Source organism: Rhineura floridana, chromosome 4, assembly GCF_030035675.1.
Source record: "Rhineura floridana isolate rRhiFlo1 chromosome 4, rRhiFlo1.hap2, whole genome shotgun sequence".
NCBI classification, from domain to species: domain Eukaryota; kingdom Metazoa; phylum Chordata; class Lepidosauria; order Squamata; family Rhineuridae; genus Rhineura; species Rhineura floridana.
This window is the reverse complement of record NC_084483.1, coordinates 4,154,694-4,172,345: the sequence shown is the minus strand read 5'-3', so window position 1 is coordinate 4,172,345 and position 17,652 is coordinate 4,154,694. Positions and strand designations below refer to the sequence as shown.

Below are 17,652 nucleotides of genomic sequence, written 5' to 3'. Positions count from 1 at the left end.
CCCCTGAAGAGGCTGTGGGAAAACAGGCTCCTTGGACGTCACGGGAGCGCGGCTTTTGGGCACCTCGAAGGTGCGATTGCTCCCGCTCGGCGCCCCAGAGCTGGAACCTGCTGACGAAGCTGGAGTGAGTTCTTGGGAGGGACTCTGAGACCCGAAGGGAAAGGAAAGGCGCTTTGAGTTTCCCTACCTTCACCATCCTAAAAATATGCTCTGTTGGTTATATTTTGATATTTAATCTATACTTTGTTTAAAGAGGGGGAGAAAATCCTTCGCTTGCACTAAAACGGGGGGGGGGAAGGCTACATTAGCTATTTTCGGCCTCTTTCCCGGAGCTGTAACTCCGTTAAGCATTTCTAACGCCTAGCGCGCAAAGACGAGCTGTGCTTTGGAAATGCCCCGAGGGTGGGCTAAATGTGCGCAAAACAATCTCTGGCTGCGGCGTCTCTGCTGCAGGAGTGGGGAAGAGGCCTCCTTTATCCCCTTTCCCATCGCCTGGGGCCCCTTTCCTCCAAAATGCACGCTCGCCCCACCCCTCGCAGGACGACCACCACCTCCAGCTCCCGCGCCACTTCTCCCTCCCGACCCCGGCCTCCGTCAGACCAGCAGCACCCACGCCGCCCCAAAGGGAGGCTTCGGGGGAGACGACGTCCTGCTGCGCCTTCCCTTACCTGTGTCTGTCAAGGGAGTGGGAGCCACTGCTCGAAGCCAGCTGGTTCCAAAAGGCGCAGACAGGGCGGCGGCGGGCAGATATTGAGGAATATTGACCAAGAGGAAACAACCCTTTAGGCCATGTTTCTTGGCACCCCGAACGTGCCCCCAAAGACCGCGTCGGCTTCCTCCTGTGTTGTTCCCGCCGCCGCCGCCTAATTGTTTCACCACCTACAACGGTTGTAAAAGAGAGACCCGCATCCTCAGCGTTTTCCACTCAACACACGAAACTTTTCTGTGCCCGAGTCTGGCTCCTCTCTGGCTCTGTGTTGCTCGTGCCCCCCTTTCCTGCCCTTAATCCATGGGTTTTATGGGCTGAGCATTAAGGAAATTCGCCTGCAATTTGGGATTAGACAAATACTCTTATTACAGGGGGAGGGGAAAAAACAGAGAGAGAGAGAGAGAGAGAGAAGTAAAGCGTAGGGGTTTAGTGCTACTTGATACTCTGAGCTTTTCTCTAGACTTGATCGCGTCATCTGGAGCTTGAGATGAAGAACACAGGCGGCTGCCAGACTCCAAATGTGACTCGGAGAAGCCCAAAGAAACACATTCCTAGGAAATCCGCCTTCCCGAATTAACACGAGGATCCCAACACACACACACACCACTTGCAAACAAATCTGCAGAGTCTGCTTTCTTACAGAGGAAAAGGAGAACATTAAAACTAATCGTGAATTTTGGGGAGTGGGAGGAGAGGATCACCATTCTGACTCAGTTCCCTAATTCACTTTGGGGGAGAACACTGGGGAGGTTGTTCTTTCTAGAGACTGGAACTACATGAGAAAAGAACCCACGCATATCTCGGGTCCACACATGAATAATTGTCTCCCCAAATGGACAATGTCTCAAGCGGCCAGGAGCACTTCGGCCCTGGTTAGACTTTGGCCAAGGTATTGGTCCCAAAGAGAATTGGCCCCTCTACCCTTCTCTTTTTCTTTCTTTTCTTTTTTTTTTTTGAATGGGCTGCGGCGGCCTTTGTTCTGCGGAGAAGTGCCCGTGTCGCTGACTTTTGTGAACTATACAAGGATCTTGTAAACCTTTTTCTCCCACTCCCTCTCTTTCGTCTCCCCACCCCCCCTTGATTAGACGTACCCTCAAAGAGAAAAAAAATGTAATTTCGCTGGGGCTGTGGCGGTCACCCCCTTTGAACATTAGCTCGCTTTCAGCTCCAGCTTCAATTAGAAGGAGTTGATTTTGAGAGATCAACAAAAGGAGCGCACCAAAGCCTTATTAAAGGTCCTAAGAAGATCTCCCGGATCCTTTGAGAAGCAGTTAAAGAAACAGTGTGCTTCCCTCATATTCTGTTACCGTATTTCATTGGGACTCCAAAGGAAAGTGTCTCGTGGAAAAAAAGGGGGGAAGAGCGCCCTCACTTTGATGCTGCGGTCACTAGTCCTTTCTCATTTATTTTGGTAGCAACCAATTGATTTGAAGGTTTTTTAAAATCATGATGATTATTATAATTTCTTTTCACTTTACTCTTTGTATGTTTAGAGGTTTTTTCCCCCTATTCACTCCTTTAAAAAAATTATGTGTAGAGGATTAGTGCCTATTAATATTTATGAGAATTAACTAGATATCCTCGATGTGACCTGCACTGCGTGTGCGAGGAGAATGTTATGTATGTGCGTGTCAGCATGTGATCAACAACTGTAATATGTTGTAGAAAAAATTATTTACAATAGCTAAGGAGCTTCCACACTAACGTTGATTGCAATTAGCTATAGATACATCCAACCTAGACTATCATCTATGCATTTTAACATTTAGGAATATACCCGTATCCTGAGGAAACTTACTTGACAGAAGGAGCCATCCATGCCAGCTGAACTTTCATGTAACACTCTGAACGTAGGAAGCAAATTTCCTTTATTTCGCTGGCACTTACTATCCAGCAAAGGCACCAGAGTACACAAACCTCCGCACGCTTATTTGGGTATGAAACTCTCAGTGGAACTTACTTCTGAGTAAACGTACTTAAGTTGCAGCACTTATCAGACATACAAGAATATATTAAAAAAATCGTTTGTACTATTTAACTTATGGGTATATATTATGGTGTATGCAACGGCTTATAGACAGCTTACCTCTGTAACCAGCGTGTAACAGGTTTACAACAGCCATACTACAGGTATATGATAAGTAAAATCAGAAAGACATACAGGTCACCTGTAAGACCCAAACCTTATACAGAATGTCCAAATGTAACGGTCAGAAATAACACCTACCCATATACCCCGCACCGTATACTATTACTACTGCTGCTGTTTTCCCTATCGAATCAATAAATTAAAATATATGTATCAACAGGTATACTGGTTATACAGACGTTTGTATTCTTCTTTTAAAGATAAGGAATAAATTGGTCATCCTTTTCTCCCCTCAAAATCCGCCATTTCCCTAGAATTTAAAGTGGGAAATGGGCGTCCTCGTTGTTTGAAGAGTGCCACTACTGGATCACTGTAGTTTCCATATTTTTTTGGAGGAAGCCCTACATCAGGGTAGGACTTTTAAAGCAAAACACTGAAATCCTACGCATAATTATGCAGAAGTCAGTTTCACCTGCACAGGATCAAAGCCTTAAACTAAGTAAGTAGGGCAATTTATAAAATGAATGTATGTAGACAACAAGCCGTTAAAGTATCCAAGGTCAGGTGCGCCAAACTTTATGTTGATTAGCGATGTATTTTTTTAAAACCGCGGGGAGGGGGGAGAGACCGCGATTTGTTGTGGAGGACTGGCAGGAGAAAGCGTCTTTTTGCAAAGTATAGTAGAGGAAGGCTGACATTCACTCTCATCACATTTGGGGAGACTGTGAGCACGCGGCAATTGCCTTGGGAAGATCTGCTCCTGAGATTGCAACTGGAAATGGGGGTGGTCAGGGGAGAGATTTCCGACTCCAGCCACGGTCCGAGGGCGCCTGTGCGGGGCGTAAGGCGCGCGTTCACGCAGCAGCCGCTGTAAAAGGAGGGAGCGGCGGGGACGAGACGTGCTTCCAAAGTGAGCCCGGAATTCAACCGGGAGAAAGTCCCCGGTTAGGCACGAGGGCACATCGCGCGCTATTCTAAGCGCTGAAAAGGAGGGGATGGGCTCCCTGTCGAGGGAAGCCCGAGGGGCGCGCGCGCGCGCGGTTGAAAAGCCGCCTGGCTTCTGCTTTCTGAGGGAATAGAAGTTGCCTCAAAGCAACCGAAGGGACGAGCGAGGGAAGAGGTGCCCACCGCTGCCGGCTACCGGGGCAACCTCCAACCGCCGGCCCTGAGGGAGCTGCTGGGCAGGCTTGCAGCAGCTGCTGCTGCGCGCGCGCGCGGCTGGGACTGGGGGGGAGGGGGGGAGGGGGCGTGCGGAGATAGCACTCATCCCGCGCTGCCATTGCCCGGGCGGCTGTCACTCAGCGGCAAAGAGGCTGGGATTGGCGCTGGACTTGGTTACGCATTTGCCTTGCGCTCACATACATGGGCAGGGCAGTAGAAAGGTGATCAATCTTCATCAGGCTACATTTCCAATCACCTAAACAACTGGGCGAGACAGCGACCTCGACAAGGTAAAAACGCGCTTGATTTATGCCTTTTTCCTCCTCCTGCAGGTGAGGCAGGACTTTCTGCTCCTTTACCTGGCCGTGCTGACATCGCACTTGGAAAAGTCCCCCTTTCTTCCCTCTCTCTTCCCACGCCCTCCCAAGCAGGCGTCCTCCCACCCTCCCTTCCAGCCGGGCAATAAGTTGTCGCTGCGAGAGCGCGCGGAGGAGCCTGGCTTGGAGGAGCAAAGGCAGCGCCATGCAATAGCCCCGGTTGAGGCGGCGGGGCGGGAAGAGCGGGGGAGGCGGGAAGCACGCTCGGGACGAAAACTTTCCCTCGGCGCCTGTCGCGCCCCTGGCGTTGCTGGAAGGCCCCTGGCTGTACTCGGGGACCTTCTGCCCCGCCCCCGGGCCCGCTCGCCGCCTTTGGAGGTGTAAACGGGGACTGCGCGGCAGGTAAGCCCGAAGGGAGAGCGGAGTTCCGCCGTAGGCGAAGTGCCCTGCTCTGGGCGCCAGCTGCCTTTCTCCGCCGGCGCGGCAGTGGCAGGCGTAAAACTGGCGCTTCCTCCGGGGCGTCAGACTCCGCGCGCGCCCCGCTTCTCGCCCGCCTTCAGGTGCGGATAGTCAACGCTGAACGCCAACGCAAGGAGCGGGGGCGGCGAGCGCCACCTCCCCCCCTCACACGCTCCCTGTCTGCCTCGTCTCGGCCTCTGGGCACATTGAGGCGCACGGCTGGGGAGCCCCCGAGGAGAGCGCGCTGGCTTTTGGGTTGTCCCTCGGTTGCCACTGTGGGGGAAAGGCTCGCTTTGGCTCGAGCTGCCTGGACACCTGGCGAGCCCTGACAAGCTCTCTTGAGCAGACGCGTCCGGCCTCCTCGCTCGCTCGCTCTCTCCCCGGTGGTCACCTGCTTGGCTCTTTGCTTCCTTCCCCTAAGACTTGGCTAGCGCTTCGCTCTTGCGCCGGGTGCCCTTGAGAACCAAAAAGGGGGCGAATCCAATGCAATCCCCGAGGTGTGCTTGGAGGACTCTCTGCAGTGCTGATAAAAGGCTGTGACCCGAAGTACGTTTCATTGGAAGCAGCGGGGCTTGATCCGAAATGAATCTGTTTGAAGTCTGCTTTTTTAAAAAAAATGTTGTTGGTGGTGGTGTGCTTGGGCCTGTTGGGGTGGCAACAAGTTGCACGTTCCCCACGGCTGTAAGGAACCGTCGAGTGCCAGCTTTTCCAGGCCTCGCGTTCGAGAGGTGGCTGGCTCTCAGCCTTGTTTTTGCTGGGGATGCTGGGCGAGTTCAGTCAGGGGATTCCTAGGCCTTGTCTCAGGATCCCTCGCTCCAGCGGTCCTTTCCTCAAACTGAAAGTGTGTACAGTAAGCAAAAGGCGAGGAGGGAGGGCTGCTTGTTAGGCAAGATTTTGGAAGCCTTTCTTCAGCAACAATCCTGCAAACGTATTTGTGCGGGGGGCGCATACAACTGAAATTAAATAAGAAACGTGCGTAGGCTTCAGAGTGTTACACTCTTAAAACTTTTAAGACTCCCTGGAAGAATGGCGCCAGTCTCCAAGTCAAGACAAAACAAAAACATTCCGTCTTGCTGCTTTTTAAGTCTAAGGCCCAATCCCAACTTCATTTTCTCGAAAGGAAATCCCGCGGGTTTCAAAGGCACTTACTCTCGAGTAAGTATATTTGGGATTGCAGCCTTAGTTACCCAAGGCCGCTAAAGTGTATTCACTTTTAATCCCTTGGCAAGGAATAATCCCCCCACTTGCCAATCAAACCAAGAGAGAACTTTGAGGCACATCTAAACTAAAATAAAACTGCAACAAGTTAGTTCTGGGAGTATGGATTGTCAAAATTAATTTGGAATACATTGGATTTAGCAATCTATGATAAATTCATTAACTTTAATTTAAATCCCACTTCACACTTTTTCTCCCCCTTCTTGTTTATTTTTGTTTGTTTTGATTTGGTAATCTTTCAGGTATAAACACAAATATTGAAAGCAGTGTGGCCTGCACTCCAGTTAAAGTTTCCGGCCAATGATTAATGGAGATTAATGCCACCACCATCTGCCGCTACTGGATATGGGATTTTATTTATCTACATAGTTTATCTAACTTATTCATTCTGTTTGGGCATCCCTCCCCCATCCCGCTAATGAGTCTACTTGGGGGGGGGGGAGCTTCTGCATCTGGACATGGGGAATTTCACCTAGATCTTTCTCTCATCATGAAGAAAATAAATAAATGCCTACAAAATTCCCACAATCCTTTTTATAAATCCTTGGATTTAAAGAGTGTTGAGGAATTACAACAAAACCCGAGAGGTTATAGAATTAAGACAGCTACAACAACTGAGGTGCATAGTGCGCTGCCAGTATTGAGATTCTGGAAGAATATAAACCATAATCCTTACACATTTGGTTGAAAGTCAGTTTGCATTGGGTTAAATTTACCTTATTTCCATAATAAGCAAGTCTAGGATTGTACCTTCAGTCTTTTCTACTCTCCGCTACCAAAATAAATTCTAACTAATATGGGGATTTGAAAACTTCGACTGTGTGGCCTGCTGGACCTTTCCTTCTGGCCTTTCTGTCTGTTGGAGGAAGGCCTTTGGAAATAAATCTCAAAGCAGCTCCGGGAATCTGTTTTTAGACTACTAGCTATTTCTAATTACAGAGTTCCCTGCTGCTCTTTCAAATTAATTATACTTACTCCCTTTTTTGATATCTTGTTTTGATTTTTAATCACGGATCTTTTAAAATAATTGCTTTATCTCCCTTATCATAGAATATCATACCACCCTGAAGCCCCTTGGCGATTGTATGGTAATATGGCTGTAGCTTAAAAAACAACACTCACACCAGGCCACTTCCCCCAAACTTGGTTACACCTTCACTCTCTGTCACTTTCTGTTTGGCTTTTGGGGGGCAGAAATTTCTGCCATGTTGAGAGAGAGAGAGAGAGAGGAAGTTGCCTTTTTTGTCTTTTTTTTAAAAAGAACAAAGTCCTAAATTACGTGACTTTTTAAGTCTCAAAAAAGGAAGCTTTTTTTTAACTTATTCTGAGTACAAATTTTCTTGCTTCTATACTACATGTTTTAATGGTGCCCCCCTTTTTAAAATTCGCAGTCATAAATTGTTTAATTACCCTGTGTGTTTGAGAGGGTTTTTTTCTTAGTCAAGATCCATCATGGCTATATATAAAATCATACTGCAGCTTGTGTTTATCTGAAAATAAAAGAGAAAAATCTCTGAGCCTGTCCAGCACTTGCCCTTGTGTTGGAAAGGGAGGGTAGTAAAGTAAGCACATTCTGTTTGGAAACCCAGGAAATGCTGATGATTTCCCTCTTGTTCTCTGTGTTTTGTGTGTGTGTGTGTTTGTTCCTGCAGAGCGCTGCGAGAGGTTCTCCTGCCCCTGTGATTTCCTTCAGCCACCTCTTTGGAAGAATCAATCTTTTAAATAATTCTTTAAAAAAAACAACAGGAATTTTAAGACATAACGTTAAAAAAAATCTTCTTAAATTGTGCGCAGATAAATAGGGAAAAATATTTCCGGCTTTTAGCATGATGTCTTACCTCAAACAGCCCCCCTATGGCATGAATGGGCTGGGGCTGGCGGGACCTGCAATGGATCTTCTGCACCCTTCTGTGGGGTATCCAGGTGAGCATCAATCTCTTTCACTTTTACCCATTGACTCTTGAGTAAGCAAGTTAAGCCTGTCAAAGGAGCCTCTGAAATATCCAACCATTGATTTAATTTGTGCTGCTGAATTAAAATAGCAGTTCCTCCATTTGCTCTAGAAGTTCTTCATAAGACAAAAGGAAATAGTTTAGAACTACGGCTTTTGATATATCATGTTATTTTTTGAAATGACAACATTTTCCAGAATTGAACTATTCAGTCTATCACCACCTAGGATAGGTGTGGTATCCTAACATACTCCTTTGCTGGAAAATAAACAGTGATTATTTTAATGGAGTTTAGTTCAACGTCAGAATGCTTCTAATGGCAGCCTAACAACCCAGGCCAACCTTTAAACAGGTTATTTAGCAATTAGTCCTAATTAAAATCAATGGGGGCATACAAGCAAAATGTTCACCATCTAACATGTGAGTTGCAAAGCTTCAGATTTTGATCAACTTGTTCAGATCTCATTTCTATTTTTGTTATTGTGTATCATGACCTCTTTATAATTACAAGGAGCTATGCGTTTTTACAACTACTTGCATAAAAATGCAAGGGACTGAAGCACTTGGGCAGATACATTTAAAGCTAAATACAAACTCGAGTTTATTTGTACTTGAAAACTAACTGGGGCAAAATCATTTGATTATAAACTGGGGTGGTTGATCTGAAGTCAGGAACCAATCTTAATATCCAATAGTTTACTCTTACTTCATCACTTGTTCTTTACAGCCCTTGTTAGTTGCCTAAAAACACATGCTTCCCCCTATACACGCACACACACACACACATATGCACACTGAATCTCCACAATATCCCCACTTCAGATGGGTGTGCCAAGAAATCAACCGGGTGCTAATAAATGTTTACTATAACTTAAAAAAAATTGTTATAGCCTGATGGACAATGCAGTTAAGTCCGAAGTAGCGATATTTGATGTGATAAAGTACTGTCTATCCCCAACTCAATAAGTTATCAGTTCTTCAGATACAGTTGAATTGTGCTGACCCTGAATATAGGCAGCCCAGTCCTGTGCATCTTTACTTAGAGGTAAAAAAGGTAAAGGTGTCCCCGCACTTATAGTGCGAGTCGTTTCCGACTCTTAGGGTGACGTCTTGCGAAGTTTGCTAGGCAGACCGTATATATGGGGTGGGATTGCCAGTTCCTTCCCTGGCCTTTCTTGAATTCTACTGCACTTACTCCATGGTAAGAATACTCAGGATTGTAGCTGTACCTGGAAGACTCAAGTCCTGTAGACTTCCATGGAATTTACCTCCAAATAAACCATTTTTAGGATCTAGCTGTAAATAATCTATTTACATACAGATACTTCCGTTTTAACTGGACTGTACCAAAATAGTTAGTTAGCTGCTCTTGTGCATCTGAGGCCATTCAGGAAACAGCCTGCAATATGAAGAGAGCTCTCAATTTCTCTGTCCCATCCCACCCCCAGTAGCTGTCTTGTGGTCCACACGCAGAGTTTCTCACACACACCTGCATCTTATTGCCTGTTAATTTATATGCACTGAAGCTAGTTAGCTTTTTCCTCCTGATTTTTATTTGTCTGTTTGTTCCCCGTTCCTGATTCTCTTGTTGGAATTGCCTGGCCTGTTATATATAAATCAATGTCTTTAAAAAGGACAAGAGTATCTCGTGAAATTGATGAGTGGGAGGGGGCTTTCCTCTTTCATCTCTGCCTTCCTCCTCCAGAATTGGGCTGGGGTGTGGGTATGGGGATGGCAGGGGGTGCAGATAGATTGCCACTTTATCTTTCTGTCCTCTGTTGTTCCTGGGCCTTCAGCCACCCCTCGGAAGCAGCGGCGAGAACGCACCACCTTCACCCGCTCGCAGCTGGATGTGTTGGAGGCACTTTTTGCAAAAACTCGCTATCCAGACATATTCATGAGAGAAGAAGTGGCGCTGAAGATCAATCTGCCGGAGTCGAGAGTCCAGGTCAGATGGCTTAGGAAAGAAGCCAGGCTGTGGCAGAAGGAGGGATAGTGGTGACTGCCTGTGGGAAAGGGTTGTTGTTCTTTGTTTGCCTGCATGTGGATAATCAGTTTTATTTTAATTTGTGGGATCCAGGCTGGTTTCCTCCTTGTCTGAGCAATGTCCTCCTGCCTTTGCACCTAAGTGGGCCAAAGCTAAAATTCCTTGCCCATTGGTGCTGGAGCAAACAACTCTTTGGCACTTAAGCTGTATAACCAGAAGTATTGCCATAATTAGGAAGGGGACTGGGTAGTCTTGGGTACAATGCAAGAGCTTGAGAACTTCACTTTAGAGTTTGAGGAGGCTGAACTCCCTCTTCTTTAACTCCAGGTCTGAATCTCCTTATCTATATATCTATATAATTGACCCTTTCCGGTTACTTATTTTCTCCTTTTCACCAAGCACAAGGCTAACATCACAATCCTAAACACAGTTAAATGGGCACATGCCTGCAACAATTAGATCTGACCAATTCCTATTGAGTGCAATAGTAAGGGGGCTCTTTAGCCCAAGCCTAAGCATGTCTGCTCAGAAATAAGGCCTGGAGAGTTCAGCAGGGTTTGCTATCAAGTATACATAGGATTTTGTTTAAGTTTAAAGGGTAACTAACTTTGGTTGGATTATGCACAATTAGCGTAAGTTCCACTGATTTTCTTGAAATTGCCTTCAGTTTGTTTAAGGTCAGGGTATGAGATTAGGACCCCGAGGCATATTTTATATTTTTGTAAGCCATTTCCAAGTAAATACGCATTAAACTCAAGACCATCCTAAATATATTTGCAACAGAACCCTAAACATAATTACTTGGATGTCTCTCACCAGAACGTATTCACAACTTAAATTTAATTCTGCTTTCAAGTTCTAGGGGTGCAGACCCACTTAAGGTACATGGTTGTTTCTGTAGTAGTTCAGTTGACTCCCCTGGGACTGGTACGAATGTCACTGTGACCCAGTTCTGCAGTCTTGTCCTTGCTACATTGTGAGGCTTTTGTTTTGTTATCTTTGCTAGCCCCACCACCTCCTCCCCCTTTAGCACAACTTAATCTCAGTTGTTGAATCGAAACTCACACATTGGCTTTGCATGTAAAGTATTTGTTTATTCCAAAAGACTAAAGAGCAGGCAGCTGCTAACAGACTGTACGTGTGGATTGGTCTGCGCACGCGCGCACACACACACACACACACACACACGTGTAACTCAGAATCAGTGGGAGAAAACTTTTTTTAATACACTTTATCTCTGATTTCTAAAACCAAGTTTAGGGAAAACAGAGCTCACTTCCATCCAGTATATATTGATGCTGCCCCAACAGGCAACAAGGGCTTCTCTAGAAAATCCATCTGATTTTGATGCTGTGCCAAATGCTACAGATGGGAGTAGAGTTGAGGCACTCTGCCTCACAACAGTCCAGGAAAGCCAGTTCCCTTTTGAATACATGATTGATGCAGACAGGTGAAAAGAGGGGACAAGGAGGGCCTGCCTTGATTTTTGTCGCTTATAAATTTTTGGCCCTTGCCTTCACAACCCCTGGGTATGCCTTACTTAGCTAGGCTTGACCAAGCCTGCCATCCTGAATACAGTTTTGTCTCACTAGAGTTTGGGTACAGGTGTCCTCTGGCAACTAATGGAAATTGAGAGATTAAACTTCAGCATGTTGAGACAAAGCCATAGAAATTATATCCTGACCATACTCCTTGAAGTTTAGTAGGCGTTTGTGACTGGATAGGACAGGCACCAAATCAGGTCTTTAGGTCTGTCAACCTACCTGTAATTAAAACACAACCACACCTCTGCTGTCCAAGATGTGGTTGTTCCTATTTGCTAATTATCTGGCCAGGGTTCTCTTTTACTGAGGGTCATTTCAAGCCTAAGGGGTTTTTTTAAACATGGAACGCATTTGTCTGGAAGAGAAGGAATAAACTACATGCAATACATGTGATAATGGTATTTCAGAGCATGTATGTAATTTTTGGAAGCTGTGATTGACCACATGTACATGCAGCAAAATAGAACTATGTGCAGTTGATAATGGAGAGCCATGTATGTAGGAGACTTGTAATAACTAAAGTGGTCCTAAGATCCTAATCCTTCATGTACTCACCTAGGAGCAAGTCCTATGAACTTAATGGGACTTGTTTCTGAGCACTCTAGGCAAGGATGTTGCTCTGATCAAATGTAAGCACACTTGGAAATTAGTCTATAATGTTCTCGTGTTTTGAATATAGCTACTAACTGCTTGAGCATGTTCTTTAAAAAAAAGTTGGGGAGGTAGCACAAAAATCTATGAGTAAAATATTAATGATTGAGGCTAAGTTTCATAATGTCTTGCCCAATATCAGAAAGGGAACCAGTACCAGAGGAAAAAGATTGAGGGAATTACAGATGTCCTGAATTCCAAACTAAGTGACCTCAGGACTTGGATTGCTACATTGAAATGCCAGTTCTCTCGAAATGTTCTAGGATGCTCCATCTTGTCCTTCAGAGAAGATAAGCTCCATATGAAAGAGAGATGTGCAATGTGATTGGGATGGTTTCAAGAGCAGCTAAATCTTGGAAGCAAACTGTAACAGCAAAAATGCTGCACTTATCACATTGTCAGACAGTTGGTGAAATTATATCATGTAGGTAGTGAGTGTTCAACGTGACACTCTTGGAAATCTGTACTGGGAACTTGGATGTAATAGAGTACTTAATAGAACTGGGTGGTGACTGTTCTATACTCCCTTGGCAGTGAAAGGTGGATGTTATGCTGGTTACAACATGAATTGGTCATGTTGAGATGAGAACTCTGCTTGTGAAAGTGTGAAAGAAAAGAACTGCTAAATTTATCTAGAGTGAATCAATGAACTGAACTTACTCTTGTTATAATAAGGGGAAACAGTCTCATTTGCCTGCTCGTCAGCATGTTACTAGAAACTACTGTATCATGTGATATCCTTTCAAACTAGCAAAACTGACTTCTGTTCCACAGACTCAGCTGGGCAAGTGTACAGTAAAGTAATGGCTGTTAAGAGTTCCGTATTTCATTAGGATTTGGTTCATTGTTTGTTCTACGTGGTTTGAGAGTTGAAGGATGGGTATCTAGCAGCATGACAAGGGATGCAGGATATTGAATCTCTTGGACTTCCTGGAAATGTAGATGAGGAAGCTGGCCAACTGATGAGTGAAGGAAGAGTGGGTAGTACTTAGTAAAAGGAAATATGGAATGCTTCCTGTAGTTGTACAGGCTGAAATGTAAGGAAGAGCACACAGTGACAATAGTGACTTGCTCCTCTTCACAATAGTAAAGCAAGATCCTATGTGCTGGTGTGACTTTCTGCAACTGAATGCTACAAGTTAATAGTTTCTGCTTTAGAAGACAATGCCGCAGAGAAATGGGCAAAGGGGGCTAAAAGCATTTCTGGGATTGCTGAAAGTCCTAATTTCTCTTTTCTTTTATATTAAGATGCTGATGGTTAATGTGTTAAGCATGGTGTGGGATGCATGATCTAGAGACAGCTTTTTGGGGGGTGCTGGGAGACCAAGCTGGGTTCTGTTGAAAGGAATGGGCTGAGAACTTGGTTCTCTGTAGGCATGGGAATATAGGAAGGTGTAAGAAGGGGAATGCTGTTTCCCATTGGATGGATGCTTACTTGGGGGTACAATGCAAGGCTGTGTAACAGCAAAGAAGGTATTTGGCCTTTGCTTCTTGGGTGTTGATGAATCCTTCTGCTGCATATCTTTGGGGTGGAGGAATGACTTGTGAAGACTGCTGGTAGCAGGCTCCCTCTTCCTCCCCCCCTTTCTGTGGGACATTAATGGTAGAAGGCACATGAGGAGTTGGCCAGCTTAATTTAGAACTAGCTATAAGGATGGTTGATTGAACAAGGCTATGTTGGTGAACTGTTGTAGACACCCCCTCTTCCTATTTTTGATAGCATGGCATTAGGGGTGGGGGAGACTGGGAGCCCTGTGAAAGACTGCTGGGGAGATGATGGAAGGTGGCCAGTGCTGGGCAGGGATGGGTGGGTGGAAGAATGATCAAACCAGCATGATAGCTGGAGGAGGGGTGAGTCTTCTGCCATAATGGAAGGCGGGTGTCATGTCAGGTGGGTGCTGAGTCTAGAGATGTTTTGGCTGTCTTGTGTTGCAGTTTGTGCTGGGTGGATGGAGTGTCAGATCGCAGGCCTCCTTTGAGAATGCTTCCGCCATAGCTGGTTAGCCGGGTTCTGTTCTGGGTAGCACCAGCGGCTGACTTCGCTTGCTTGGCGGGTCCTATCTGAAAGTAATGATGTGTAGAGGCTGGGAAGAGAAGGGGGATATTCAGGAGAACGTTCTGAGCCAGACCCGATGGCTTGTGATGACCTCGCGTAGGAAGAGGGGAAGCAGACCACAGGGTTAAATGAGCGGCGATGGAGGATGATAGTATGACCTGGAGGCTCGCGTAGGGGCTCTTCCCCCACTTCCTCTTCGGTCGTCGAGGCTGGCCGGCAGCTTTCTTGTTTTGTCAAGAGCGCGGCATGGGAGGTGACGGGAAGGGGGCCGCAGTGCCTGTGGCGAGTAGGCCTGCGGCGGGGAGTGGGGAGTTTGGGAAGGGATGCCGAAGGGGGCGAGGAGGAGGAGGAGGAGGAGAGGCTGGGCACTTATTCGTGAAGGGATCCCAGGGGACTGACGGGCTGCTGCCTCCTTCCTTCCTTCTCCCCTCCCTTCGCAGGTCTGGTTCAAGAACCGCCGCGCCAAGTGCCGCCAGCAGCAGCAGAGCGGCAGCGGCGCCAAGAGCCGGCCCGCCAAGAAAAAGTCTTCCCCGGCGCGCGAGAGCTCCGGCTCCGAAAGCAGCGGCCAGTTCACGCCGCCCGCCGCCTCCAGCTCCGCCTCCTCCTCTTCCTCCAGCTCGAACTCCTCGGGCCCGGCGAGTGGCGGAGCGGCCTTGAGCAACGCTTCGAGCGGCGGTGCCGGAGCTGGGCCAGCCTCATCCGCCGCCTCCCTGAGCAGCGCGCCCTCGGCGGTGGCGCCCTCGTCCATCTGGAGCCCCGCGTCGATCTCACCCAGCGCCGTGCCGGAGCCCTTAGCGCCCAGCGGCACCTCGTGCATGCAGCGCTCCGTCTCCGGCGCTTCGTCTGCCTCTTACCCGATGTCCTACGGGCAGGGCAGTGGCTACGGGCAAGGCTACCCAGCGCCGCCGCCCCCGCCCTCCTCCTCCTACTTCAGCGGCGTGGATTGTGGCTCCTACTTGCCCATGCACGCGCACCCGCACCAGCTCAGCCCCATGGCTCCTTCTTCCATGGCAGGCGCGCACCCGCACACCCACCACCCGCTCGGGCAGGGCTCCAGTCACCACCACCACCACCACCACCATCACCACCACCAGCCGGGCTACGGGAGCACCGGACTGGCCTTCAACTCTTCCGACTGTCTGGACTACAAGGAGCCGACCCCAGCCGCAGCCTCTTCCTGGAAGCTGAACTTCAACTCCCCCGACTGCCTAGACTACAAAGACCAGGCCTCTTGGCGCTTCCAAGTGCTGTGAGGCCGCGGGCAGAAAGTAAGGCAAAGGCGGAAGCCAGCTTGGTCGGTCTCCCTCAGCATCCACAGTCCCGCCAGCACCCTTGGGACAGTCTCTCTTTACTCAAACCCAGCACCCTGTTCAGCTCTCCACCAAGCGCCTCCCCCCCAACTGTTCTTCTCATTCAGACCAGATCATCGTTATTTTTTTTAATTTAAAGAAAAGGAAAGAAAAATGTAAGCAGCCTGTCCAAATAACAAACCCATTTCCCAGCTCCTTCCTGTAACCAAATAGTGGCTAAAGGCTGCTGAATCAGGCCTGCTCCTGTTGCTGCTGCTTAACACTTTTTGGCCTCTTTCATATCAGCTCGACTCCTGGGGTGTTATTTATTGGCTCTCTGGGATTATGTTCCATGTTGTACTTATTATTTTTAAGCAAAACAGAAGAGGACTTCAGATCCAGATTCGTTCTCCTTTTCACAAAGATGCTGTCCTTGGATGCACACAAGATCCATCCTTTTCCCGCAGCCATATTGCTGTATGCTTGGTAAGGCTTACTCGTGGTCCATGGAAAAATGGGAGAGGAGGAAGCGCCTTTTGCTTTCAGGCCGACTTCAGACTTCTGTGTATAGCTCTTAACCCCATCCACTCATCTCCTTTGGAGACTCTTCCCCCCCCCCCGTTCTCTCCATAGGGTTGTATTGCAAAAGCGGCAGGAATTGTGTATATAGTGTATTGTTAGGTCTGTTCCAGCGGCCCTTTTTATTTTTAGTTGACTAACTGAGGTGAAGGCGAACCCTGAGCCTAACATGCAGGCAACCGAAGGAGCCACACATCTCTCTCCCCCTCTCCTCAAGGTCCCCTTGTAACCTTTTCTTGTAGCTGTTTGTTGGGAGAGGGGAAGAGTAAGGTATCTCTAAGTGGGAAAGAGTGGGATGCCCAGTTTGGAAAGAGAGGGTGAGGAAAAGCAGCATTTTTGAGGGTGGGGAGGTAAAATGAGGTGAAAGGCAAACCGATGGGGATTGGGATGGCCTTGACCCTCTTTACATCAGCGCTGGTTTCTTCCTCTAGTGCAGCCCTGGCTGCACACATCCCAGGCATTTGATCATCTGTCTCCAAAAATGTTTTTGGTCTGCTTATTCTTGGAAAGAGAGGGGGAAAGACAGAGAGAGGGGGGGGGAAATGTAATGTTGATTATTTACCCCATTAATCCAGCAGTCACCTGTTGAAATGTAAGGCAAATCCTTCCCCTTTACCTACATATCCCTATAATAAAATTCAAACGAATAAAAGCCCTTGTCTGTGTGATCCTTTCTGGGCGATCTGAGAGTAGGGAAGGGGCAGGAGCTGCCACAGGCCTCCAACCATTAGCTTTTACACTTCTGTCTGCTGCTCCCCTGGCAGGGACAGATCGATTTTATTTCCGAGGGGAGGGAAGGAGGGAGTGCTGGCCTGCTGCACTTTATCTCACTGAGCTGCCTTTTAATTACTATAATTGGATTGGCGCCCAACCAAAACTTTGAGGGGCTATAGACTCAGTGAAAACCGGTACGAATATGCTACGTCCCCTTCCCAACTCTGCTTTTGGGAAAGCACAAAACTTAACCGGCGCAAAGCCTTTCTGCGGGGGGGGGGGGGAGACGGGGGACACCTGAAGTTTGGCAGTAACTTTCTCATCTTAATTGCCCTCAGATGCTTCCTACTGCCCGCAGCTGGACAGGCTGAATCCAAAGCATTCTAGAGGGCGTTGGCTATTACCTTATCGAAAGAGCCATAGCTGTCAAATTGACTTGGCACCTCTTTAACCGGTCACTTGACAAGAGCTTCTAGCATGCGAATAGTTATGAAACATCAAAATTGCAACTCTGCTATTCTAGGCTGAGAGCAGAACTCGAAAGCTAAGAAAAGCTAGATCCACAATCCAGTTAAACCGAACTATTGCAGGACCCAAAACCAATTTATCTTGAAATAGACCCTTACACAGTGTATAATATCAAAGGAGATTTAAGAGAAGCCATTCAGAATATAGCCACTAGAAACCTCAATACCGAGCATACTGAAGGGTGAAATCCGCGTCCTACTAAAGTCAGTTTGCCCAGTTCCGACTACTTTCTGCGAGCTGAATTGCAGTCATTAGTTTAGAGAAAGTCCTATTGCGTTCAAAGGAATTTTTCAAAGAAATTAATTTAAAATCTCAGCTTAAAGTGTTTTTTATCAGAAGTATTTCAGATTTAGCACTGCTTTTTTAAATCTTATTTTTCTCAGTTTAATATGTCTAGAT

At 47.2% G+C, this 17,652-nt stretch overlaps 1 protein-coding gene across 3 annotated transcripts; it reads left to right on the top strand.

Annotated features, from left to right (window-relative positions):
* The first annotated feature begins 3,400 nt into the window (after positions 1-3,400).
* Positions 3,401-16,663, top strand: OTX1 (orthodenticle homeobox 1). 3 transcript variants are annotated; one of them, XM_061622272.1, is made up of 4 exons: positions 3,401-4,249; positions 7,606-7,876; positions 9,702-9,853; positions 14,584-16,663. In XM_061622272.1, the coding sequence occupies exons 2-4, from the start codon at positions 7,780-7,782 to the stop codon at positions 15,394-15,396; spliced, it is 1,062 nt and encodes a 353-aa protein (XP_061478256.1). In that variant the 5' UTR covers positions 3,401-4,249; positions 7,606-7,779; the 3' UTR covers positions 15,397-16,663. The 3 variants fall into 3 exon arrangements, with proteins under 3 accessions (XP_061478256.1, XP_061478257.1, XP_061478258.1); XM_061622273.1 differs by lacking the exon at positions 3,401-4,249 and adding an exon at positions 4,292-4,678; XM_061622274.1 differs by lacking the exon at positions 3,401-4,249 and adding an exon at positions 4,740-5,281.
* Positions 16,664-17,652: the final 989 nt, after the last annotated feature.

What these genes read in the sequence shown, in the direction of transcription:
- OTX1 (XM_061622272.1), top strand. Translation starts at nt 7,780, where the DNA reads ATGATGTCTTACCTCAAACAGCCCCCCTATGGCATGAATGGGCTGGGG. An exon ending in CCCTTCTGTGGGGTATCCAG is followed by an intron (nt 7,877 to 9,701) that starts GTGAGCATCAAT and finishes CTGGGCCTTCAG; the next exon opens with CCACCCCTCGGAAGCAGCGG. An exon ending in TGCCGGAGTCGAGAGTCCAG is followed by an intron (nt 9,854 to 14,583) that starts GTCAGATGGCTT and finishes CTCCCTTCGCAG; the next exon opens with GTCTGGTTCAAGAACCGCCG.